Source organism: Thamnophis sirtalis, unplaced genomic scaffold, assembly GCF_051295495.1.
Source record: "Thamnophis sirtalis isolate CommonGarterSnake01/CBP01778 unplaced genomic scaffold, rThaSir2_p1.2 scaffold_14, whole genome shotgun sequence".
NCBI lineage: Eukaryota > Metazoa > Chordata > Lepidosauria > Squamata > Natricidae > Thamnophis > Thamnophis sirtalis.
Genome location: NW_028261394.1, coordinates 1,837,469 through 1,862,674, shown reverse-complemented (window position 1 = coordinate 1,862,674; position 25,206 = coordinate 1,837,469). Strand labels below are relative to the sequence as shown.

Here is a 25,206-nt window from a genome sequence, read left to right as displayed (position 1 = left end):
TTCTCCCCTCCAACATTCCCCTCTCCTACTTCTCCTCCCCCTCTAACACTCCTTTCTCCCCCTCCCTTCCATCTCACCCTCCTTCCATACCTCTCTCACTCCCTCTCTACCCCTCCCTCCTCTTTCCCTCTGCTGTTTCCCTCTGCTTCTCACTTAGGTGTATTTCTACTATTCATCGATATATTCAGAAAGAAAAAAAGAAAAGAAAAGGGCAACAGTATACAAGTGCATTCATGTTGTTTTAAAAAAACTGGCACAAACTATATTTCCCCCCTCCCCCCTATGACCCCCACCTCCCTTCCCCCCTTCCGACTTCCCAGAGCCCGTACCCGGTATAGCTTTTTATCAAACACAGTCTAGAATGTATTAAAACCAAGTAAGTTAAGAAAAAAAAAGTGATAAAGAAGGCTTCTGTAATCTTAATTCCGCAGCCGTAGAATTATTCTCATTTAATTAGTGGGAGCTACTTGGTTTAAATTGTTCGGTAGCTTTCATTGGTAGAGAAGGTAGATCAAAAATTGCTCAACAGAAGGGAGGAAGGTAGGGAAGCAAGGAGGGAAAGAGGGAGGGAAGGAAGGAGAGAAGATAGGAAGGAGGGAAGAAAGGAGGGAACTTAAGAGAAGAGAAAGGAAGGAGGGCAGGAGGAAAGGAGGGAGGGAAGATATGAGAGAAGGAGGGGGGGAGAAGAGAGGAAAGGGAAGGGGAAGGAAAGGAGGAAAGGAAAAGAAAGGAGGGAAGGGAGGAGGGAAGGAGAGAAGGAGGGAGGGAAGGAAGGGGAGTGGGAAAGAAGAAACAAGGGAAGGAAAGAGGGAGGGAGGGAAGAAGATACCTAACCTTTGATGTCTATAATGATTTTGATATTATGGGAATGTCTTGAAACGCAGTCAATTGTAAAGCGAAACAGTGGATGTTGTATTGTCTTTTACCAGCTATTGGTTGTTGTATTTTTCTTTTACTAATAAAAATACTAAAAAAAATAAAAAATAAAAATTGCTCAACAGGCCTGGGCTGGGAACCATTTCACTGAAGGAATTCAGTTTTAGGAAACATTTCCTTCAAAAAAAAAAAAGTTAAGGAAAACCATTATGTCTGAATATTGGGTCTGCAGGCGATCGCTCTTCAAACTATAACGTAGAGTACCTTAAAAATGAATACGATTTGGAAAGCTTATACACCCACAGAAGAGAAGCCGGTTCAGGATTTGCAACTCTTTCAATTTCATCCTGTTGTTGATCATTTTAAGCGATGCTGCCCAAGTTTTGTCTCCTTTTAAATGTGAAGGTCTGGATGGATAGATTCAGTTTCTGATGGCAGACTCAGACATTAAAATATGTTCACACCCATCCATTGTCTGTTCCTCCCTTTGCTCCCAACTTTACAAGAAGTATTTACAAAAATAATAATAATTGCTGTTTTCTTTTTACGCTACCTTGTCCAGCTTAGTATGATATGCTAAGTATCTTATTTTTTAAAACAACAACTATTTATTTAATCTGCTTGTGCTGCGTTTTATATCTAAGCTGTTTACTTAAGCCTGGCGCCAAAAATGAGTGATTTGGCAGCAATTATATCAGTGGCGTTTAACCCTTTTGGTCCATCCCATCCTTCCCCTTCAGGCTATCTTCTTCCTTTGTCATTGGAGAATTCCGAAGCCTATGAGGTTTTTTCCCCCGCCTTTATTTTTATTGAAAGTCTTCTCTTTGAACATTGAAGTAGTGACTTAGCAAGAGTCATAACCAGCCAACGAACTTGGGAGAAAGTTAAACTCTCTTTGTAACTTCCCTCTTTTCTCATACTTTCAGCCAAGCCTCGTCTCCCAGATTCTTTCTCCAGATCTCTTAAGTCCACGGGGTAGGTGGAAAAAAAGGGATGAAATTAAAAAAAAAAAAACTTGAAAGGATCGTGGTTGTGAGAAGGGTGAACAGAATTTGGATAGCGAATTCATTCTAGATCTTTAAAAGTTTGTCACACCTCTTTGGGGTTTCTTTTCTGAAAGATATTTCCTTTTTCTCCTGCTTATCTCCACCCGGTTCTGAGAACAGAGAAGATAGATTTTGGGCTTGCTTGGTGAAGTAGAATGGAATAGAGTAGAGTAGAGTAGAGTAGATTTTGGGCTTGCTTGGTGAAGTAGAATGGAATAGAGTAGAGTAGAGGAGAGGAGAGGAGAGGAGAGTAGAGGAGAGGAGAGTAGAGTCGTTTTGGGGCTTGCTTGGTGAAGTAGAATGGAATAGAGTAGAGTAGAGTAGATTTTGGGCTCGCTTGGTGAAGTAGAATGGAATAGAGTAGAGTAGAGTAGATTTTGGACTCGCTTGGTGAAGTAGAATAGAATAGAGTAGAGTAGAGTAGATTTTGGGCTCGCTTGGTGAAGTAGAATGGAATAGAGTAGAGTAGAGTAGAGTAGAGTAGATTTTGGGCTTGCTTGGTGAAGTAGAATGGAGTAGAATAGAGTAGAATTAGAGTTAGAGTTAGAACAGAGCAGAATAGAATAACAGAGTTGGAAGGGACCTTGGAGGTCTTCTAGTCCAACCCCCTGCTTAGGCAGGAAACCCTATACCGTTCCAGACAAATGGCTATCCAACATCTTCTTAAAGACTTCCAGTGTTGGAGCATTCACAACTTCTGGAGGCAACTTCTGTTCCACTGATTAATTGTTCTAATTGTCAGGAAATTTCTCCTCAGTTCTAAGTTGCTTCTCTCCTTGAACCGAGGAGTCTTCATGGGGCATGGGGGCAAAAACCCACCTGGAACTGGAGACTCATTCTGGCCTCCACTCTTGTCCATCCTTCTAGAGACTTGAACATTTTTTTATCTCTGCATTGCGCACCATGAGACCTCTCTCGGATATCTTAGTCATACCTGGACCTCCATTTTGGAGCCACTGGTGTCTTGGGGATTGCAGGTGATTCTTAAAATACCAGGATCCCAAATCCCAACTTTTGGCTGAGATGATAGGTGGGGTACCCCAAGGCTCCAACTCAGTCATGCGGTTATTCTGATTGCTAGTCAAGGGCAATTCTCGTGTCTGCAACCCAGAATATCTTGGGAAGGGCGAAGACCCATCAAACGTACTCATCTAATTAAATTTTCCTTTTTTCCCCCCGTGGCAAAGCAAGGTGTGAGGTTCCTAGGCTAGAACGAGAGCAGGACACCTGCCAGGTCTGCCCCATCAAGGCCTGCTTTGAGCTTTTTCTTAGCCTTGCCACTCACGAAAGTTCTCCCAAGACTCTCTGATCTCTGCCTGCAGTCTTAAGGGCTAGAAACCTGTTTTTAAAACCAGCTCGGATGACGTATGGTATCCCAGGACCCACATCTTCCATTGAGTTAGGCAAGCCTGCAGCCTTGGACACCAGACAAAGGAAGCCCGTGAGCAGCCTTTGCCAACCTCAGCAAATTTAAGAAGGGTGGACTTCCAACTCCCAGAGAGACTCCCAGTAGAGCAAAACTTCCGGGGATTCCCTCAGGACCTGCCACTTGGGTCTCATTTTGCAAGCCCCTTGCATGAGATCAGCTGGAGGCTTCAGAAGTCCCCGCTTCTTCTTCTAGGTAGGCTGTTGCATAGAAGGTGGAGGAGAAGAAGGAGGACTTCAGGGAATGGCTGTTTATGCCCACTTCTCCTCTAGCCTGTGCCACAATGCTGGGTGTGCACTCACTAAGGTGTTTGTGGTTTTCTGCTGTTGTCTGTGTGTGTGTGCGCGCATGGCTGCATCCGTTGGGCTGTGATTAAGGAAGCTCTAATGGTCCCGGGTCCTTCATTTGGTTCCTCTTGCTGGTGCTAAATTGGTCTTCCGCTGGTTCAACTCTTGTCTCTCTCGTTCTCGCTCAATCCCCTGGAGCAGTGGTTCCCAAACTTGGCAACTTTAAGACTTGTGGACTTCAACTCCCAGAATTCTCCAGCCAGCTCTGCTGGCTGGAGAATTCTGGGAGTTGAAGTCCACAAGTCTTAAAGTTGCCAAGTTTGAGAACCACTGCCCTGGAGCATTGCTCCAGTTCTTTAGAAGCTTGGCAGCGGCATAATGAAACTCAATGTTACGTAGACAAATCTGTTTATGGTGGTTGGGTTGATGGGTTGGGATGTTTGGGAAGAGAGGCGTCTCGTACCTAGAAAACCCTTTGCTCTTACGGTGCTTCAAATCATCTTGGAAGCAGACACAGTGCTAGGCCTGTTCTTCGTCCATCAAGTCTATTAGCGTCTCTTCCGATTAGTAACACTTCCCTTGGCTCTGGAGCCTCATGAAAATTGCATCGTTTTGGGCTGGCCGTCTTCTTTGAAGCAAAGTCAGGGAACAGTGAACAGAACTCAGGTCAACGGTAGGTCAACAAAGAAAGGAGATCTTCCTTCCCTTCCACTGTAGAATAGAATATAATGGAATAATAGAGTTGGAAGGGACCTTGGAGGTCTTCTAGTCCAACCCCCTGCCTATACAGGAAACCCTACACCACTTCAGACAAATGGTTCTCCAACATCTTCTTAAGAACTTCCAGTGTTGGAGCATTCACAATTTCTGGAGGCAACTTCTGTTCCACTGATTCATTGTTCTCACTGTCAGGAAATTTCTTCTTATTTCTAAGTTGCTTCTCTCCTTGATTTGTTTTCAAATGTTGCTTGTCCTGCCCTCAGTGGCTTTGGAGAATTGTTTGACTCTCTCTCTCTCTTTGTGGCCACCCCTGAGATATCAGAAGACTGCTATCATGTCTCCCCTAGTCCTTCTTTTCAATAGACTAGCCATGCCCAGTTCCTGCAACCATTCTTCATATGTTTTAGCCTCCAGTCCCCTAATCCTCTTTGTTGCTCTTCTCTGCCCTCTTTCCAGAGTCTCCACATCTTTTCTACATCGTGGCGACCAAAACTGGATGCCATATTCCAAGTGTGGCCTTACCAAGGCATTATAAAGTGTTATTAACATTTCACGTGATCTTGATTCTCTCCCCCTGTTGATGCAGCCTAGAACTGTGTTGGCTTTTTTGGCAGCTGCTGCATACGGCTGGCTCCCATTTAAATAGCAATAGCAGTAGACTTAGCAGTAGACTTATATACCGCTTCATAGGGCTTTCAGCCCTCTCTAAGCGGTTTACAGAGAGTCAGCATATTGCCCCCAACAATCCGGGTCCTCATTTTACCCACCTCGGAAGGATGGAAGGCTGAGTCAACCCTGAGCCGGTGAGATTTGAACCGCTGAACTGCTGATCTAGCAGTAGCCTGCAGTGCTGCATTTAACCACTGCGCCACCTCGGCTCAAATGGTTGTCCACTAGGATTCCAAGATCCTACATAGAGCACACAGAGAAGGGTCTTGAGGGATTGGCAAACCCACGGAAGACCCTCCAGGAAGTCCCTTAAGGGGTGGAGCCACAGATGAGGAGGTCCTCTGTGGGGTGGATCCAGATAGATCTATCAACAGTAGTGCAAGCCAAAACTGCACCGACTGATCTCAAACTCATGCCTGATGAACAACTGGCGAGCTATTCTGACTGAACACTTGTGTGTGTTGTTGTTGTCGTTGTTGTTTTGTAAAACAAAATCAACACCTGGAAAGAGGCTCAGAAGCCGAAAGACCAGTGGTGGAGTTCAGAGGCAACGGAGCCATATTTTTTTTTAATTTGTTTGTTTACGCATTAGAGTTGCAATCAAGCAATTAGTTACCTAGCAGGAGAGAAATCGCGATCCTCATCAAGCAATTCCCAGGGGTGCCAAGGGAGATGATTGCAAAACAGATAAGCGCGTCTACAGCAGGAGAACACGGCAATTGCAAAACGAAATGAAAATAAATGAAAACTCGTAACTTAAAATCATGTAGATAAATCTGTGGCGTTCCCCCCTCAATAAATTAAGTTTAGAAAGGCCTCCAGTAGAGGTGTATTTTGACGTGTTTCGGGAAGAACAGTGGTTTGGGGTCTAACCGAGCTTCTTCAGGTGTTCCTTGGGTTGATTCTACTTGAAATGGGGAGCTTTAAAGTTATGGGTCCAGCCTCATATGGGCCCTCTATCAGCTAAACCTCCAAGGTCACTTGAAGGATAGATCCATGAAGAGTATATAGGGAAAGCTAAAGGTTCTCCTCACACTTATGTGCTAGTCATTCCCGACTCTAGGGGGCGCTGCTCATCTCCATTTCAAAGCCCAAGAGCCAGCGCTGTCCGAAGACGTCTCCGTGGTCATGTGGCTGGCATGACTAAATGCCGAAGGTGTACGGGACGCTGTTCCCTTCCCACCAAAGGTGGTCCCTATTTTTCTACTTGCATTTTTATATGTTTTCCAACTGCTAGGTTGGCAGACAGCTGGGACAAGTAACAGGAGATCACTCCGTTACGCGGCGCTAGGGATTCGAACTGCCGACCTTTCCGATCAACAAGCTCAGTGTCTTTAGCCACTGAGCCACCTTCCTAGAAAACATACGTCTGAGCATCAGAGAACAAGAATGAACTGGTATCTACAGTCATTTTGTAACTCTCAAGAGACGAAGAGATGGTAGAACTTCAGAGCAATTAAGGGTCTTAATCATGGTCTTATTTAGACGTCCGAAAACTCGTTGAGTCCTTTGTTTTGAGTCCTGGCATCTCTTTTGCTGAAGCAGTTCAATTAAAAGGAAATCATTTCCACCCCTCATGTCTGGTTGGCTTCATTGGTGTTAGAGCCAAGCTAAACCCAGATTTGGGGACAATGGAAAGGAGGCCACCAGGTGATCCCAAGGTACAAGCTAGACCGGAATGTTCAAGAAACATTGGGCAGTCTTTCCAGTCACGTTGCCAGGAGACAACCACAAAACCACCAGCTCTTGGGAGTCTGTACTCAACCAAGAAAGAGAACATCTTGCATATAGAAAAATTAGCATTTGGGGGAAGGGTGGAGCTGAGCCATTTGCTTTCTTTGATTTTTCCTGATTTGAGGCAGGTTTTGTTCAGCCCTGTTGAATTATGTGAATATACTGTCAAGTAATAACAGAGCTGGAAGGGACCTTGGAGGTCTTCTAGTCCAACCCCCTGTTATACCGGCAAGTGGTGTTCCAGAGAAGTCCACCAGTAGATTTTGGGGCTCCGGATGTCCCTGAAGGCAAAGCTTCAGATTTCTCTCCTGGTGCCCCCGAGGAGGGTCTCTTTGCCCGTCACCAGAGATGAATGGCTATTTTTAAGCCGTCTCCAAATTGTCCCGCTGCCAGCCGCTCTTTCAGGCCCACCGTTGTCTCCTCCATTTTCTATTTTTACTTTCGGCACACAGCAGAAATAAAACGGTCGCGTAGCAACCCCTCTTTCCGGCCTCTCCAGGATTGTTTCTTGCACGGAGCTCAGCTTTCCAGCATCCTGTCGGCCAGGCATTTTGGGCCGGAGCCCCAGATATGCTGGGCTGTGTGTCTGTTGCTTGTGCGAGAGAGAGGAAGCTTTGTGTAAGGAGTTTGAAGGAAAAAGAAAGAAATTCAGCACCAGGCAGGCCTCCAGCACTGCTGAAGTGCGAAGGGTAAAGGGGTGGCTTGAACATCGGAACATGACAGAGCAAAACGGCCCTGCAGGAAATCTGGAGGGGAGGTGGTGGTCTTACCACGCGAGACCCTCTTGGCCAGGAAGGAGCAGAGGCCTTTCCCCACATCCGATGCCCCTAACAGGAAGCCAAAATGTGTGAGCCAGGGACTAAAGATAGGAACGGTCTTACTTTCACTGCTCCTTCATCCAGTGTCCATCCCTTCCCAAAAGGAAACTTTGCCACTAGTCATCTACAAAAGATCAGCTGTCACTCAAGGGTTTGGCATTAATTCCTCCCCCCCCCCGCTGGCTGGAGAAGACCTGACCCCCGCTTGCTGTTGTTTCCCCATGTCTTCGAGCGTTGGGGACCACGGAGGAGGTGATAGTGGTCTCCAATGTTGACGAAAATGTCAACTTTCAGTAGAGAGTGAAGCTGACGCAGAGGTCCAACATAGCAATAGCAGTTAGACTTATATACCGCTTCATAGGGCTTTCAGCCCTCTCTAAGCGGTTTACAGAGTCAGCATATTGTCCCCAACAACAATCCGGGTCCTCATTTTACCCACCTCGGAAGGATGGAAGGCTGAGTCAACCCTGAGCCGGTGAGATTTGAACAGCCGAACTGCAGCACTGCAGTCAGCTGAAGTAGCCTGCAGTGCTGCATTTAACCACTGCGCCACCTCGACATGTTCCGTGTCTGGTTGAACGTCGGCCAGGTTGGTTGCTAAGAGGAGCAACCTCTGGGCATGGCGATACAGGTGACTTGATTTGATTGCCCCAATCAATTTGTTGATCTATCAGGAGGCGGTTGCTACTGTCTGGGTTTGGCAATCCCAAACAGTGCTAATTGCGCTAATTATGGAGAGGTTGCTCCCCGCCTTCTCAGACAATGGACCTATTTGTAGAACAATTAAGAAAGCACAGGGCCCTTCCTTTCTGAATCCTAGCTGGCAGTAGATCCCTACAGATGCTTTAGCTGTTCCTAAAAGGGAGCCTCTGGTTTGAATCACAGATGTGTGTGTGTGTGTGTATGTGTGCAGGAGACCTCTGAGTATCTTCTGTCTCCAGAGGAAATGGTTCTCAGATGCCGAATGGGAAGGAAATGGTTGGACATCCTCTCTCTCTCTCTCTCTCTTTGCGAGTCGAAAGAGATCCAGAAATGCTGTTTCGGATTTGACTGTTCTTGTGAGAGAAACACAGGAAACGGTTTTCCATGGAGATAAATTAATTGCAGCCATCTGGTATTTATACCCATCAGGCTTTCGACTTTCCCAGACCTTACCTGGAGGTGTGGAGGGTCCATCTGTTAGCAAGTGGGTGCTAATGCTCAGGGCTAGCGTATTCCTCTGTCTTCTCCCCCCCCCTTTTGAACACACACACACACACACACACACAACTAGTGGTGAAATTCATTTTTTTTTACTACCGGTTCTGTGGGCGTGGCTCGGTGGGCGTGGCAGGGGAAGGATACTGCAAAATCCCCATTCCCTCCCCACTCTGGGGCCAGCCAGAGGTGGCATTTGCCGGTTCTCTGAAGTACTCAAATTTTCTGCTACCGGTTCTCCAGAACCTGCTGAATTTCTTTCTTTCTTTCTTTCTTTCTTTCTTTCTTTCTTTCTTTCTTTCTTTCTTTCTTTCTTTCTTTCTTTCTCTCTCTCTCTCTCTCTCTCTCTCTCTCTCTCTCTCTCTCTCTCTCTCACACACACACACACACACACACACACACACACACACACACACACACACACGGCGTATTTACAGTGCTTTGCCTTCTCCTCTACACAATTCTGGTGTCAGCTGTTCCTCAGAGAGCCCCATGGAGAAATCACTACTGTTTGACGTCTCCAGGGATATCTGTAGCGGGGGTCTGTTTGGAAGGTCCAGAAGTCACGATGAGGGCTGCCACCAAAGAGCCGAGGTGGCGCAGTGGGTAGAGTGCAGTACTGCAGGCCACTTCAGCTGACTGCTAGATCAGCAGTTCAGCGGTTCAAATCTCACCGGCTCAGGGTTGACTCAGCCTTCCATCCTTCCAAGGTGGGTAAAATGAGGACCCGGATTGTTGTTGGGGGCAATATGCTGACTCTGTAAACCGCTTAGAGAGGGCTGAAAGCCCTATGAAGCGGTATATAAAAATCTGCTATTGCTATATTGCTATATGAGGTTTTGGGGCTCTGGGTGCAAGAAGTAAGAAAAAGAGAAGAGGCCTCATCTCTTTTTTTCACGTGTAAAAGAGAGGCGGGGCTTCGATTAATATGTAATCATGGCTTCCATCAAGCCACGTTGACTTGGTTGACCTTGCTAGCAGACCTCTTCGGTTGGTGACTCTGCTCTTGGACTTTCCAAAGTTTTGGAGAAAATGGTTCTAAAAGTAGTTGGACGTCAATGTTTCCTGAAGGAGCGGGCATCCTTAAGCCAACATGGATTTCACCCACCTGAGTAACTTCTGTTTTGTTAGGGGAGGGGACCAGATGGGCCTGAAAACAGGAAACTGACATGGATGTTCCTCATTTGGAGTGGGGTCAGGGCTCCCCTTTAATAAGGGAAGACTTCAGAAGAATTTTCTGCGCCCTTGGGAGGTGACCCGGCTCTCTGATCCCGCAGCCATAGGAGACTATGAACCGTGTTCAGCCTGGAGGAGAGAAGACTTCAAGGAGACATCGTCGTTGTCTGCGGTTATCTGTCACCAAGAAGATGAGACCGTGTTTGGAGTTTCTCCAGAAGACGAGCCAATAAGAGGAAGGCTTCGGTGGTCAAATGCTTGAAATTATGGGCCACCCATTGAACCTTGAGTGATGCCTCTAGAGTTGAGCTGGGCAGCTGTGGTCGAACTAGAGTTAATCTCTAGAGGTTGTAGGTTGTTTTGATGCCTTACAGAATCCAGAAGGAAGCGGCAGGAGAAGAGGAGGATTCGTAAGAGCGGCAAACGCAATATATTTCTGGAAGGCGGCCTGGTGTGGGGGAAGAGGATTTGAGTTGGGAAGTTGGGCTGTTCAGCAGGCAAATCACACTTGCAGGCAAGCATCCCCTTATAAGGAAGAATGGCCTGAGACACAAAAAGCTTGTTTGATTCGGTTGCTGAGAGAACGGGGTGGGTGGGAGGGGGAGACCTTCCTACGCAAATCATCCCGTTCGTGTTTTAGCTGATTGCACATCCGTGGCAGTGAAATCTGGGTCGAAATGCACACGGCTTGAAGCTGGTTGAGTTGGGAATGGAGAGCATATAATTTAAGGACAGATACTTTCTTCAAGTCCCCTGCATTTCCCCTTTTTGCTCTGGGTTCAAAGATCTAATGACACCAAAACTCTCCTAAAAGAGCTTCTCTGCTCTGTCTCTGGATCCTTCCTGCTTTAATCCAGCCTCCTGTCTATCGTCGGTTGTTGGGCCTAGTATTTCAATCCCTCCGGATGTAGAACAGGAGTCCAAGCGTCTCTGAGCACAGGAGGTCTGGAAGAAGTTAGCCTAGAAGAAGTAGATCGCCCGGTTCACCCTCCATGGAGGACCGGGGACTTCCGTAGCATGTGGATGATGTAACGGCCAAGAGAGTTTGATCCATGGTATCTAAGACGTGACTGCAGGCTAGCCGCTTATTTCTCCACCTGAGGAGAAAAGATAAGGGGAAATCTCCTAGACGTTGCACCTAACGTGTGAGAAGCTTGGTCTCTCTCCATCCTCCCTCCAGGGACCAGATGGGGTTAAGAGGAAGCCATCCATGGCTCTTCAGCCTCGTCATCCATCTCTCTGCTCCTGGCTGGCTGGCTGTTTAGACTTGCTGTCTGTCTTGAGTAAACTCCAGACCTCTTTTAACATGTCCTCTGGCTGATCTCCCCACAGCCTTCCTTGAAACGCTGGAAGGAGAAATGGAGCAGGGTTGTCCTCATCTCTCCAGGAAGAAGCAGATTTGGCTACTGCTCCCCTTCTCCTCCTCCCCCACCTTCCCCCACCTTCTCCTCCTTTCCACATGTGAACGGTGTTACAGGATCAGCGCCATCCCACTAAAGCATTCGTGTGGAAGCCTGGCGTGTTTGGGATGGAGGAGGAGGACGCACGCGTTGAGTCACAGCTTGGTCTTCGCTTGGAGTGGTTTCTGCTGACTAGTAGCAGATCTGGGGAGGGTTACACAAGCTCTGAGCAGATAGCAATAGCAGTTAGACTTATATACCGCTTCATAGGGCTTTCAGCCCTCTCTAAGCGGTTTACAGAGTCAGCATATCGCCCCCAACAATCCGATAGATAGATAGATAGATAGATAGATAGATAGATAGATAGATAGATAGATAGATAGCAATAGCAATAGCAATAGCAATAGCAATAGCAGTTAGACTTCTATACCGCTTCATAGAGCTTTCAGCCCTCTCTAAGCGGTTTACAGAGTCAGCATATTGCCCCCAACAACAATCCAGGTCCTCATTTTACCCACTTCGGAAGGATGGAAGGCTGAGTCAACCCTGAGCCGGTGAGATTAGAACCGCCGAACTGCAGAACTGCAGTCAGCTGAAGTAGCCTGCAGTGCTGCATTTAACCACTGCGCCACCTCGGATCCTAACTGCAGGTAGATATCAGTCAAGGTGGCTCAGTGGCTAAGACGCTCTGGAAGTTCTACCATCTCTTGGTCTCAGAGTTACACAATGACTATAGACGCTAGTTCATTCTTCTTCTTTGGTGCTCACACCAGAGGTGGGTTCCTACCAGTTCACACCTATTCAGTAGAACCGGTTCGTCAAATCTACCGAACCGGTTAGAAGAGGTTCCACCAGTGGACCCGGAAAGCAGGCCACACTTACAGAAGAGGTTCCAACATTTTTTGAAACCCACTACTGGCTCAGAGGCACATTTTGTAGGAGGGACAGATCTCCAGGTGTGTCCCTCCTTACCTATCTGTGCTAGAGTGTTGGATGGGCCCAACCTCTAAAGAAATCTGAAATGGAGACCCCTCACATCAGACAGAAATGGGGTTCAGGTCCTTCCGTCCCTGCTATCAGGTTCATCTGCTGAACATACTTTGGGGCTCCATTTCAGAAATGACCATAGTGAAGATCAGCATGAACGACACTGGAAGGAATATCTGGCGCTTCCTGTTAAAGCAGTGTTTCTCAACCTTGGCAACTTGAAGATGTCTGGACTTCAAGTCCCAGAATTCCCCAGCCAGCATTCGCGAATGCTGGCTGGGGAATTCTGGGAGTTGAAGTCCAGACACCTTCAAGTTGCCAAGGTTGAGAAACACTGTGTTAAAGGAATGAGGAATCCCTATCAGAATCCATCTTGCACCTTGGTTACTCTTCTAATATACTCTTCATAGGGACTCAGCGGCTAAGACGCTGAGCTTGTCAATCAGAAACGTTTGGCGGTTCGAATCCCTAGCGCCGCGTAACGGGGTGAGCTCCCGTGACTTGTCCCAGCTTCTGCCAACCTAGCAGTTTGAAAGCACGTAAAAAATGCAAGTAGAAAAATAAGGACCACCTTTGGTGGGAAGGGAACAGCCTTCCGTGTGCCTCTGGCATTGAGTCATGCCAGCCACATGACCACGGGGACGTCTTCGGACAGCGCTGGCTCTTCGGCTTTGAAACAGAGAGTTGGGAATGAGTAACACATACGTGCAAGGGGAACCTTTACCCCGTGTGTGTGTGTGTGTGTCTTGGCAAGAGGGTGTGACTCACGGATATGACTTTTCGGATGGAAACCATGGTCGGGAAAGTCGGATGTAACCTCTTCTTGGCTCGGTCTTCTTCTTGGGATACTTTTAGCCCCAGCCAATGTTGTGTCTTTTCTTTTCTTTTCTTTTTTACGCAAAGAGGTAGCTGCCAATTTTAAAACCGGTATTTAAAATTATGATGTTAAGAATAGCGGGAGGTGAGCCCGTGTTTAGCTGGCTTTTTTTAAAGTTTTAATTTGCAGGGATTGGAAAGTTTGGTTTTAGGGGTGTGACGTAGCTGAGATGCTTGATGGGGCCAAACGGTGAAAAGGTGAAGCAAAGTTTTGTCTTTTCGAGTTGGGAATGAAAACCTTGAACTGTTTTAAAAAGGGGAATTGGGGTGTGAAATTTTGGGAATTGTGACCCCCCAATAAATGTGGAGGATCCGGTTGTAGAAATGCTTGAAAAATATCTCTGTTTATAGATGGGTTTGAGGGAGCACGTTGAATGTTAGAAAGGAAAATACGAAAAATTAACCACTACAATATTCCCAAAGTGATCCTGCCATATTTGAGAAAGCCAGTTGGGTGGAAACGCAGATAGACCTTAACCTATGACCACAATTAAGACTGGAAAGATTGTTGTGAAGTGCTGTCTGTCATTAAGTGAGACTTGTGACCTTCCCCATTGACTTTGCTTGGCGTAAGCTGACAGAGAAGGTCACCAATTATGACCCCAGGGATGGTGCAACCGTCATTTTTGCGTCATTCGCAAAAAAAAATTTTTTGCAGGAAGATTAAAAATTACACTTAAAAGAGCCAAGGTGGCGCAGTGGTTAAATGCAGCACTGCAAGCTACTGCTAGATCAGCAGGTCAGCGGTTCAAATCCCACCAGCTCAGGGTTGACTCAGCCTTCCATCCTTCCGAGGTGGGTAAAATGAGGACCCAGATTGTTGGGGGCAATATGCTGACTCTCTGTAAACCGCTTAGAGAGGGCTGAAAGCCCTATGAAGCGGTATATAAGTCTACTGCTATTGCTATTGCTATTAAGTGAGACTTGTGACCTTCCCCATTGACTTGGCTTGACGTAAGCTGACAGAGAAGGTCACCAATTATGACCCCAGGGATGGTGCAACCATCGTAAATGTGAGCCGGTTGCTAAACACCAAATCACAATCAAGGAACCGTAGAGTTGTAAGTTTGAGGATCAGTTGTTAGTCACATTTTTCAGCGCTGTCGTAATTTACGACGGTCGCTGAATGATTGACCATAATTTGAGGACTACTTGTAAGGGTTGTCATTCCATAGTTTCTCTTCTTACTTGCTCATCGTTCTCCACTTATTTTCCAGCCCACCACTTTGCCACAAGGAACCATCAACATGAACCAGTGTACAGATGTTGTGGATGGAGAGAACCGGAGTGGGCAGAAGTTCTCGCTGTGCATCCTGACACCGGAGAAGGAGCACTTCATCCGAGCTGAGAACAAGGAAATCATCAGTGGGTGAGCGAAGGGTTGGGGGGCAGGAACGGGGGGTGGGTGGCTGCATGTGAGAGCATTTCAAGGAGCACCAGGAAGTTCTGGAGAATGGTCAGAGTTGGGTTGCTCCTGAGGCTGTCAAGAATGAGGTTGGTTCTTCATCTCACCGCCGCTGAGGAGCCACCTTTTCATGGACTTCCAAGTTGCAAGTCAGACGGGTGAAGGTTCATGGTATGTTATTGAAGATGTGGGCTCAAAGGATGTTTGGACATGGGAGTTGAGGCTTAGTGGCTCCCCCCTCCCCCAGAAAAAAGGTGGGGAAGGAAAGGTGTAGGAGATCAGATGCTTCAACACAGAGCCATCATCATTGGTTGTATGTGTGAGCTGAATGAGGTTCTGCTTTAGATTGGTCTGCCCATTGGTCAAGGATCCTGGATCCTTCACCCCTCTCCTGCCCCTGATGATCCAGATCACCTGGATGGGAGGCAGAAAGTGGCTTTCCTAGTTAGCATGGAGAACCTTCTGCTCATCAAAACAATCTCTCACCTCCTCTCAGTTGTCACAGTGAACCACAGGATCTATTTGGAGAAGCCCTCTCATAGGCAAGGATGTGGTTAGCATTATCCACAGCCCCAAAAAATGTGGGTGTTCCCACTCAAAGGGGCTCTGTCCAACCTGCCTCCACATTCAAAACCTCTACCTCATTTTGGTGGTGATACAAGAGGTGAGGCTGACGTGTCTGCAATCGTGTGGCCTCGTTCTCCTCCTTTGGCTTGGAAGTTGGTCTTCTGCCTCATCTTCCTCCTGACTGTCCTCAAAAGTCGATTTCCTCTGGGAAATCCTTCTTTCTTAAAGCTTCCCACGGAGCAACTAAAATTTCTGAGAGAAAAATCGGCATATTTTTCTTCTTCTTTCTTCTTTCTTCCTTCTTTCTTCTTTCTTCTTCTTCTTTCTTCTTTCTTCTTCTTCTTCTTCTTTCTCCTTCCTTCTTTCTTTCTTTTTCTTCCTTCTTTCTTCTTCTTCCTTCTTTCTTCTTCCTCTTCTTTCTTCTTCTTCTTCCTTCTTCCTTCTTCTTCTTCCTTCTTCCTTTCTTTTTCTTCCTTCTTTCGTCTTCTTTCTTCTTTCATCTTCTTTCTTCTTCTTCCTTCTTCCTTCTTTCGTCTTCTTCTTTCGTCTTCTTCTTTCTTCTTCCTTCTTCCTTCTTCCTTCTTTCGTCTTCTTCTTCTTTCGTCTTCTTCTTTCTTCTTCCTTCTTTTGTTTTCTTCTTCTTCCTTCTCCTTCTTCTTCCTTCTTTCATCATCTTCTTCTTCTTCTTCTTCTCCTTCTCCTTTTTCTTATTCTTGTGCTTCTGCTTCTTCTTGTGCTTCTGTTTCTTCTTCTGCTTCTCCTCCTCCTCCTCCTCCTCCTCCACCACCACCACCACCACCACCTCCTCCTCCTCCTCCTCTCCCCCCTCCTCCTTCTCCTTCTCCTGTTGAGCTACAATATGTCCTGGGGTTGAAAAGTAGGTAGTATGGAGCAGTTAGGAGGGTTTAATAAGGAAATCCCAACTGCCCTGATCACACATTTCTGGGCAGGTAGAGGAAATTAATTCTTTGATGTGCTTACTAGCCAACTATGGTTGATCTCAGAAATGTAATGAAGAGCAAAGTGATTAGCATTTGAAAGGGAGATGATAAGAAGTTTAGGAGACTCAGGGTAGACATGGAGATCCCTAAAAGATCTGTGAAGGTAGCCAGAGCAAACGTGCGTGCGTCTCTCTCTGTGTGTGTGTGAATTCAACGTTCAAAGGAAGTTGCCTTTGTTTATCCCAGCCAGAAAAGTCTAAGGGAGAACCACGCTTCCTTGGCTAAGCTAACATTGGAGCCCAACTTCAGTTAAATGCTTCTTGTTTAAAGAGGCAAGAAGATTCGGATTAATCTTGCTTGGTAGAGCTTGGTTTTCGTAAATAAACAAACAGATCATAAATAGATCCTGCCAGCCTCGAGGGTGCCCAACCCCCAGGCTGACAGCATCAGGAAGCTGCAGAATATTCTTAGTTTTCTCGCGTGGCTTTGAATCTGACCCATGTTGGCTTAGAAGTGAAATTTATTTATTTACTATTTATTTATTTATTATTTGTCTTGTATGCCGCCCACTCCCGGAGGACTCCGGGCGGCTCACAAAAGACAAGGGAAAGGGGGGAACGAGACAAAGACAACATATTAAAAACAAAACCAACATTCACAATTTCCGTGGAGGTAGATGCTTCTCAGCTCCCCCCGGCCTGCTGGAACAGCCAGGACTTGGTGGCTTTGCGGAAGGCCGGGAGGGTAGTGAGGGTCCGGATCCCAACAGGGAGCTCGTTCCAGAGGGCTGGAGCTGCAACAGAGAAGGCCCTCCCCTGGGGAGTCGCCAGCCGACATTGGCTGGCAGATGGAATCTGGAGGAGACCCAACCTGTGCGATCTAATTGGTCTGAGAGAGGTAATCGGCAGGAGGCGGTCTCTCAGGTACCCAGGTCCGATGCCATGTAGGGCTTTATAGGTAGTGACCAGCACCTTGAAGCGGATTCGGAGACTAATAGGTAGCCAGTGCAGCTCGTGGAGGAGAGGTGTAACGTGGGTGTACCTTGGTGCACCCACAATCGCTCGCGCGGCTGCATACAGACGAATGTCTCAGGGCTGGGAGACTACGGAGCCAAGAAGGCTGCGACAGAGCAAAGAGGAAGCCCTGTGCCTGGTCCCAGGCCCAGACACGAAGATCTAAAGGAGATTGTGGTGGGGTGGCATTGCCACTGTCTAATTTATGTTGTGCTTGCTGCTAAAAAAACCTGTAAATCCTGAAAGGGATAAACGCAAGACGCAATGGAAGTGCAAACACACCGCGACAAGAGAGATGGGCAAGTGTGGAACTGCATCTAACCTGTTCAGCAAGATCGGCTGGTTCTCTGATGGGTGGCTTTGCCACCTCTTGGTAATTGGGCCCCCCTGTTCCCTCCTTGGAGAGTTGTTTGCTTGCTGAGCCCGTGATGATGTGGTCTGAAGAAGACCTGGCATTGTTCAGAGGCATAAACAATAGCAGAGCTGGCATTGTTTTGGGAGGGGGGACGTATTAGGTCCCCGCTGGGGTGATGGGTGGCTTGCTGACCTCAGGCTGGTGCTCGCTTGCGGCTTTGGGAATGTCTTTGGGGCTTGTTGAACAAGATGAGCAATAGTAATGGCACTTACATACTGCTTCATAGTGCTTTTCAGCCCTCTCCAAGTAATTTACAGAGTTACCTTCTTGCCCCCAACAATCTGGGATCTCATTTCACCGACGTCAGACAGATGTAAGTCTGAATTAATCTTGAACTGGTCAGGATCGAACTGCTGTCAGTTCTTGCCCCCAACCATCTGGGATCTCATTTTACCGACGTCAGACAGATGTAAGCCTGAGTTAATCTTGAACTGGTCAGGATCGAACTGCTGTCAGTTCTTGCCCCCAACAATCTGGGATCTCGTTTTACCGACGTCAGACAGATGTAAGCCTGAGTTAATCTTGAACTGGTCAGGATCGAACTGCTGTCAGTTCTTGCCCCCAACAATCTGGGATCTCATTTTACCGACGTCAGACAGATGTAAGCCCGAGTTAATCTTGAACTGGTCAGGATCGAACTGCTGTCAGTTCTTGCCCCCAACAATCTGGGATCTCATTTTACCGACGCCAGACAGATGTAAGCCTGAGTTAATCTTGAACTGGTCAGGATCGAACTGCTGTCAGTTCTTGCCCCCAACAATCTGGGACCTCATTTCACCGACGTCAGACAGATGTAAGCCCGAGTTAATCTTGAACCGGTCAGGATCGAACTGCTGTCAGTTGGTAGTCAGCAGAATTAGCCTGCAATACTACTTCCCGGCCACTGCGCCGCCACAGCTCTTAGGACAGTCTGAGTTGCTTTCCTAACCAGCTTTGGACTCTTGCTTCTGTAGAGATAGGATGCCGGAGCTGGCTCTGGCGTGTTGCAGGAGATGCTGGAGTCACAAGTTCCTCTTGGAGAGCTGTGAGAAAAAAAGAGATGAGGAACTTCTGCAGCTCCTTGGGAACATACCATCCAGATGATGCGTGGGGAGGAATTCATATCTAGGGAGCCATCGGTTTGTCCCACCCAGTTGTGATACATGTGAGCTGCATGGGAATTGTGCAAAAGTTGGCCAACAGTCAACACTTTTGCTCTACTTGCTCCCTTCTAAACCAGCAGGAAACAGTGAGGTGGAGATCCTTGGTGAAGGAGAACATCCAAGAGTGTCTTTTCCTCTTCTTTCCATGTTCTCTCTTGCTTGTGTTGGGATCTGTTTCTTCAAGGTGTCCCATTGTGTGTGTGTGTTTAAAGGGGACGGGGAGCCTCCACCAGTTGAGGAAGGAGGATTCATTGCTCACTTAGATACACCCATGTTACTCCCATCCTCCGCGAGCTGCACTGGCTTCCTATTGGTCTCCGAACGCGCTTCAATGCGATAGTCATTACTTTTAAAGCCCTACATGGTTTAGGACCTAGCTACCTGAGAGACCGCCTCCTGCCACTTACCTCCCAACGACCAACAAGATCTCACAGGTTGGGCCTCCTCCGGGTGCCGTCGACCAGACAATGCCGGCTGGCGACCCCCCGGTGGGAGAGCCTTCTCTGTTGCTGTGCCGGCCCTGTGGAACGATCTACCTGCAGAGATCCGGACCCTTCCCACTCTCCCGGCCTTCCGTAAAGCCACTAAGACCTGGCTGTTCCAGCAGGCCTGGGGCTGTTGATCAATGTCCAGCCCCACTTAGACTGAATGGATGGTGTGCAATTTTAACAATTGTATTTTTTACTTTTAAATTCTTAAATGCTTTTTTATCTGTCTGTAAGCCGCCCAGAGTCCCAAGGGAGTGGGCGGCATACAAATTTTATTAAATTTAAAGGAGAGGAGGAAGGAAGGAAGGAGAGAAGAAAGAGAAGAAAGGGGGGGGTAGGAAGGAGGGAGGGAAGCAAGGAGGGAGGGAAGCAAGGAGGGAGGGAAGGAGAGAAGGAGGGAAGGAAGGAGGGAAGGAAGGAGAGAAGGAGAGAAGGAAGGAGGGAATGTAGGAGAGAAGGAAGGGGGAAGGAAGGGGGAAAGGAAGGAGAGAAGGAGAAAAGAAAGGAGGGAAGGAAGGAGGGAAGGGGAAGGAGGGAGGGAAGGAAGGAGGGAAGGAAGGGGAGTAGGAGAGAAGAAACGAGGGAAGGAAAGAGGGAGGGAGGGAAGAAGAAGTAGGACCGTTGTAAGATAAGATGGATCTATGGGATGTTAAAAAAGCAATCTTCAAGTATATTGTCAACTGTAGGGAAAAATTGTTATAAATACATATTATTAATAACAGTTATGAGATCATATAATTGTGAATGTATATATGAAATTGATAAAATAAAATATATATAAATTTTTTTTTTATTAAATTGAAATTTTTTTATTAAACTTTGTCTGGCTGTCCCCTCTTTCAGTGGGGGCAATTCTCAACTTGCCTTCTTGCCTCCAGGTGGTTGGAGATGCTGGTAGTATACCCAAGGACCAACAAGCAGAATCAAAAGAAGAAAAGGAAAGTGGAGCCCCCAACGCCACAGGTAAAATTAGCAGCACACCTAGCCTGCTTCTGATTGCGCCTCGTGCCTAAAATTAGAACATGTTCCCCACCACTGGTTTATAAGAATGTGCCCTTTCTTCTTTTCAAGTTTGATCTTCTCTCAATGGAATTTTTTTCCCCCCAGTGTAAATGTGTTTTATTTTCCATTTTCATTTCGTACAGTCACATATATACTGTGCATAACCGGGGCTATATAACATTAAACAATAAACACAGCCATCCCTCTTGTCACCAATACCCCCCAAAATACAAACCCAATGTACCACTTCGACCCTCCATACACCCTTTCTTTCGCCCCCCTCCAACTTTCCTTCTACCCTCCAACAGTCCCCTCTACCCTACTTCCCCTCCCCCTCTATCACTCCTCTCTCCCGATACACTCCCTCCCTTCCTTCTCACCCTCCCTCCAGTCCTCTCTCCCACCCTCGCTACCCCTCTTTCTTCTATCCCTCTACTCCTCCCTTCGGTGTATTTCTACTATCTATCAATATATTCAGCTTGTCCTATTTTTACACTAGAATTAAAGAGCAACAGTATACAAGTGCAATCGCGTTATTTTGAAATCTAGCACATGCTATATTTGAAGATCATTTGAATGGTCTTTAAGATATGCCAATACTTTAGCCATCTCGGCTAGGTTTGTGACTTTCAATGTCCATTCTTGAGTTGTAGGCAAGTCTTCCTTCTTCCAGTATTGCGCCACCAACAGTCTTGCTGTCGTTATTAGGTGCAGAACCAAGTTGGTCTCTACTCAATGGAATTTTTAAAGACCTCACTCGGTTTATGCGTAGCCAAAAACGGAGCTTGAACTCCGTTTTCACTGGCAGAGGGCTGCAGGAGGCCGTCGCGGCCAAAAACGGAGCTCAGGAGGGCTGCACACAGCCGCCTTGAACTCCGTTTTCACTGGCAGAGGGCTGCAGGAGGCTGTCAGAGCCAAAAATGGAGCTCGGGAGGGCTGCGCACGGCCGCCTTGAACTCCGTTTTCACTGGCAGAGGCCTGCAGGAGGCCATCACGGCCTAAAACGGAGCTCGGGAGGGCTGCACATGGCCGCCTTGAACTCCGTTTTCACCCTGCTGCCTTGAACTCAGTTTTCACTGGCAGAGGGCTGCAGGAGGCCGTCGCAGCTGAAAACGGAGGTCGGGAGCCCACTTTTGCAGGCAGAGCACTCGGGCCACAGGCACCAAGAGTGATCTCAAGCTGGCCATGCCTATCCCTCCCCCCCCCCTGCGAGGTAAAACACAATCCTAATGCGGCCCTGAATGAAATTTGTGTTTTGACGCCCGTGTCCTAAATGATCGATGGGCCATTTCCAATTCCTCATTCGAAGCTGCAGGCAAGAAAAGATTCCCGATGACTGACACGGAGTTCCATGGCAACCACACTCTGATTTTTCCTACCAGAGATGGCCCTTGGAGATAAGAAGATGTGGTAGTTGAGATGGAGGCTCAACGTGTCCTCTGGGGAAATCTAGTGACAGCTTATTTCTGGCCCTCTTTTGACTATAAATGGTAAAACACACACACACATATACGCAGGCACAAAATCTAGGCTGTGACTCATTCTTTCCTGCGCCAATGTCCTGGATCATGGAAATTGTTCAGGAGAATCTTGGAGGGTTAAAGATCTCAACCAGTTTTCTTTGGATGTCCCTCCTGCTCCCCGATACATGGGATGATGCTTAAATCAAGGTAGTCATCCCGAACCATTTAATGAACATTATCTGCTCCATGTGACGGAAGCTGTCCAGATATTTCCTTATCGGACTAAAAGGATGGAGCGTTCTTTCTGATGAATAGACCTGTGTTTTCTCTGTAGCTTTTGTGGTGTCATCTTCAGGCATAACCGGTCGACCCATCGTGGTAGGGAATGGGATGCCATGGGAGATTAATTTGGAGGTCTTTGGGGGTGGGTGGGTTGTGGGAACAGCCCCGTGGTGGGTTTCAAAAAAAATTTGGAACCTCTTCTGTAGGTGTGGCCTGCTTTCTGGGTCCACTGGTGGAACCTCTTCTAACCGGTTCGGTAGATTTGGATTGGATTGGATTTATTTCATTTATATGCCGCCCTTTTCCCCGAAGGGGACTCAGGGCGGCTCACAACTCAATCAGGGAAAGGAGGTACAAACAGGGGATAAAAGACAAACAAACAATACACAATTTAAAAACACACAACAATCATACCATTCGAGAAAGGGGGCAGAAGCTCTTTAGCCCCAGGCCTGTCGGAATAGCCAGGTTGACGAACTGGTTCTACCAAATAGGTGCGAACTGGTAGGAACCCACCTCTGGAACAGCCCATCATACAGAGAAAAATAGGGTGATGTTAATTTGGCGGTTGTGTGTGTGTGCTTGAATATTTCTCTGCCTTAAGTCACTTTAATCTGCATTGTGCGTTCCTGAATGGGCTGCTTATACCATCAAGTGGAGAATTTGATCAAGGAATGGCCATAAGTTTCATGATCCAACTGGGCAACATCATCAGTGGGCGAGGTTTGCCAACCCTCCCTTCTAGCTCTGATGACGCTACCTAGTTGGGCCATGAAACGTCTGCAAGAAAACTACCAAGCTCAGAGAGCACCAAGGACACCGCCCCCCCCCCCATTTAATTCAATATTGTATTTAACACACTTAGCATTTATTGACTACAACGTACAAAATTTGCATAGCATCGCTCCGCAGCAAGGTTGTTTTGAGCACAAAGCATGCAATGGAATCTGTGTGCAGGGTTGTTTGTAGTTTGGGGTGTGTAAGTGTCCTGAAGTCCTTCGTGGGGTGTGTGTATGAGAAGAGAGATAGAGGGGGGGGGAAAGCAAAATTCAATCTAGATAGTAGCCATTCCCCTTGCCTCTTTCTCTGGGACTGAACCCCTGTAAGCCTTTTAGAGAATTTGTCTCAGCTGAGCCAACCCACGCAAGCAAAACAGCCTTAGAAGGGGCGAGCCCCCTCCCCCAGAGCTCTTCCTATTTTAGTCTCCCCTCCCCTCCCCTTATTTTCAATTTTTGGAAGCAGAACAGAAAACAGGAGGGGGAAAAAATGTTGGCAGAATATTATCTCTCTCTCTTTTGGGTTATGCTCGGTTGCCTCAGCAACCCCTTGGAAAGTTGACAGGACCTGAGCTACTAAGAACCAAATAAGGGTAGTAGGGTTGGGTTGGGGGAGAGAGACGCACCGAAAAGGGGGTCTTCCCCCCCCTTCCACCAATGGACTGCCTCCGGAGATGGAGGTGAGTCTCAGGGAGGGTGAACAGGGCTGAACAACGTGATCTCAAGGAGAGTTTTGCGAAGCAGCAGGAGATGGAGCACGCCTGCTGCCTCAGGGAAAAATCCTGGGGAAGGTCTTCGTTACTTCCAAAAAAGGAATTTTAGGGGGGGGGGGGAAGGAAGCTGGAGCTAGGAATCTCGACTCTGTTTCTGCTCTCAGCTCTTTGTGCTACACTTTTATTCTAAGGGAGAACAAAAGTGATGTAGGACGGTTGGAAGAGGTTGAATTGAGTTGCCCTTGGAGGAGACCCATCTCTTCAAGCGTTAGATGTTCTTCTTGGTCAGCTGGTCAACGTGACCTCCAAAAGCCTCCTTAGATGGGATTCCACTCTTCTCTTCCTCTGTCACCCTCCAACGAGGAAGTGATTCCCTCTGCTCGCTCTTTCTCGTGGGAGGGGAATTGGTACTTAGTTCCTACTTCTTCTTCTATGGGTAGTCCTCAACAAACAACGGAGCAGTGGTTTGCTGTGGGTGCCGCTTGGCCAAAAACCAGAAGGAAGCACCAATTTGCTGCAACTTCGCTGTGTTGGGCTTGAGATGACAATGGAGAGAACGTTATCGGTCGCTCTTTGTGAAGACTACATTTCCAGAAGACTATTAGAATAAAAAATAACAGATTTGAAGGGACCTTGGAGGTCTTCTAGTCCAACCCCCAATTCAAAGAGGCCCTATATAGTAGTGGTCCCCAAACTTGGCAACTTTAAGAACGTGTGGATTTCAACTCCTAGAATTCTCCAGCTGGAGAGTTCTGGGAGTTGAAGTCCACAAGTCTTAAAGTGGCCAAGTTTGAAGATCTCTGATCTAAGTGGAGAGATTGCAGAGGAAGGGATTTCAAGGGAGTAAATTATGCTGGCTGGAGAATTCTGGGAGTTGAAGTCCACAAGTCTTAAAGTTGCCAAGTTTGAAGATCTCTGATCTAAGTGGAGAGATTGCAGAGGAAGGGATTTCAAGAGAGTAAATTATGCTGGCTGGAGAATTCTGGGAGTTGAAGTCCACAAGTCTTAAAGTTGCCAAGTTTGAAGATCTCTGATCTAAGTGGAGAGATTGCAGAGGAAGGGATTTCAAGGGAGTAAATTATGCTGGCTGGAGAATTCTGGGAGTTGAAGTCCACAAGTCTTAAAGTTGCCAAGTTTGAAGATCTCTGATCTAAGTGGAGAGATTGCAGAGGAAGGGATTTCAAGAGAGTAAATTATGCTGGCTGGAGAATTCTGGGAGTTGAAGTCCACAAGTCTTAAAGTGGCCAAGTTCGAAGGCTTCTGCTCTATAACATTCACTACAAACTGTCCATTTATCTCAAGTCAACTTGAGGTCTCCAAGCTCCAGTGCTCATCTTGTTTTCTAAATTGTAGCCTTAACTCCACAATCATAATTTACCATAGATAATTCTGACCATCCCTCCTAAACGTTGCTGCTCCAAATTATTTTTGAGGGAGAGATGGGGCGTGTCGGCTGGGCAATTCTGGGAGTTGGAAGTCCAGGTATCTTAAAATTGCCAGGTTGGAAAACAATAGTGATTTAGGAAGAAAGGGGCGTGTTTCTGTTTTGCACCCAAACTAATTTTAATTGCAAACCCTCCTTTGGAAACCGGCTTCCGTGCTGGGTGCAGAGTGGCCTATTTTAAGTTTGGAAAACATTTGTGCCTTCGTTGCAATGCAGCCAAGTGCCCGAGGCATCTGCAGGATGAATCGAAAGGCACTTTTCAAACAACTATCGGGTTTGGAGACGATGCTAACTCTGGGAGTAGCTGGAGATCATGGCACCAAAATGGTAAAAATCAGGGCCA

At 47.1% G+C, this 25,206-nt stretch overlaps 2 protein-coding genes across 8 annotated transcripts in view; one reads left to right on the top strand and one right to left on the bottom strand.

Moving 5' to 3' along the window:
* The window catches only part of GPR146 (G protein-coupled receptor 146), a 142,055-nt gene extending 126,051 nt beyond the window's left edge, over positions 1-16,004 (bottom strand). Inside the window, exon 1 of the mRNA XM_087729143.1 lies at positions 15,984-16,004. The gene's annotated coding sequence lies outside the window, so the exon portion shown is untranslated. The remainder of the gene's footprint in view (positions 1-15,983) is intronic.
* Positions 1-25,206, top strand: part of MPRIP (myosin phosphatase Rho interacting protein) — a 91,348-nt gene that overhangs the window by 22,018 nt on the left and 44,124 nt on the right. For all 7 annotated transcript variants that reach the window (XM_087729137.1, XM_087729136.1, XM_087729138.1 and 4 more), the window contains exons 4-5: positions 14,430-14,581; positions 20,062-20,146. In XM_087729137.1, coding sequence (XP_087585263.1) covers positions 14,430-14,581; positions 20,062-20,146 — 237 coding nt within the window. The remainder of the gene's footprint in view (positions 1-14,429; positions 14,582-20,061; positions 20,147-25,206) is intronic.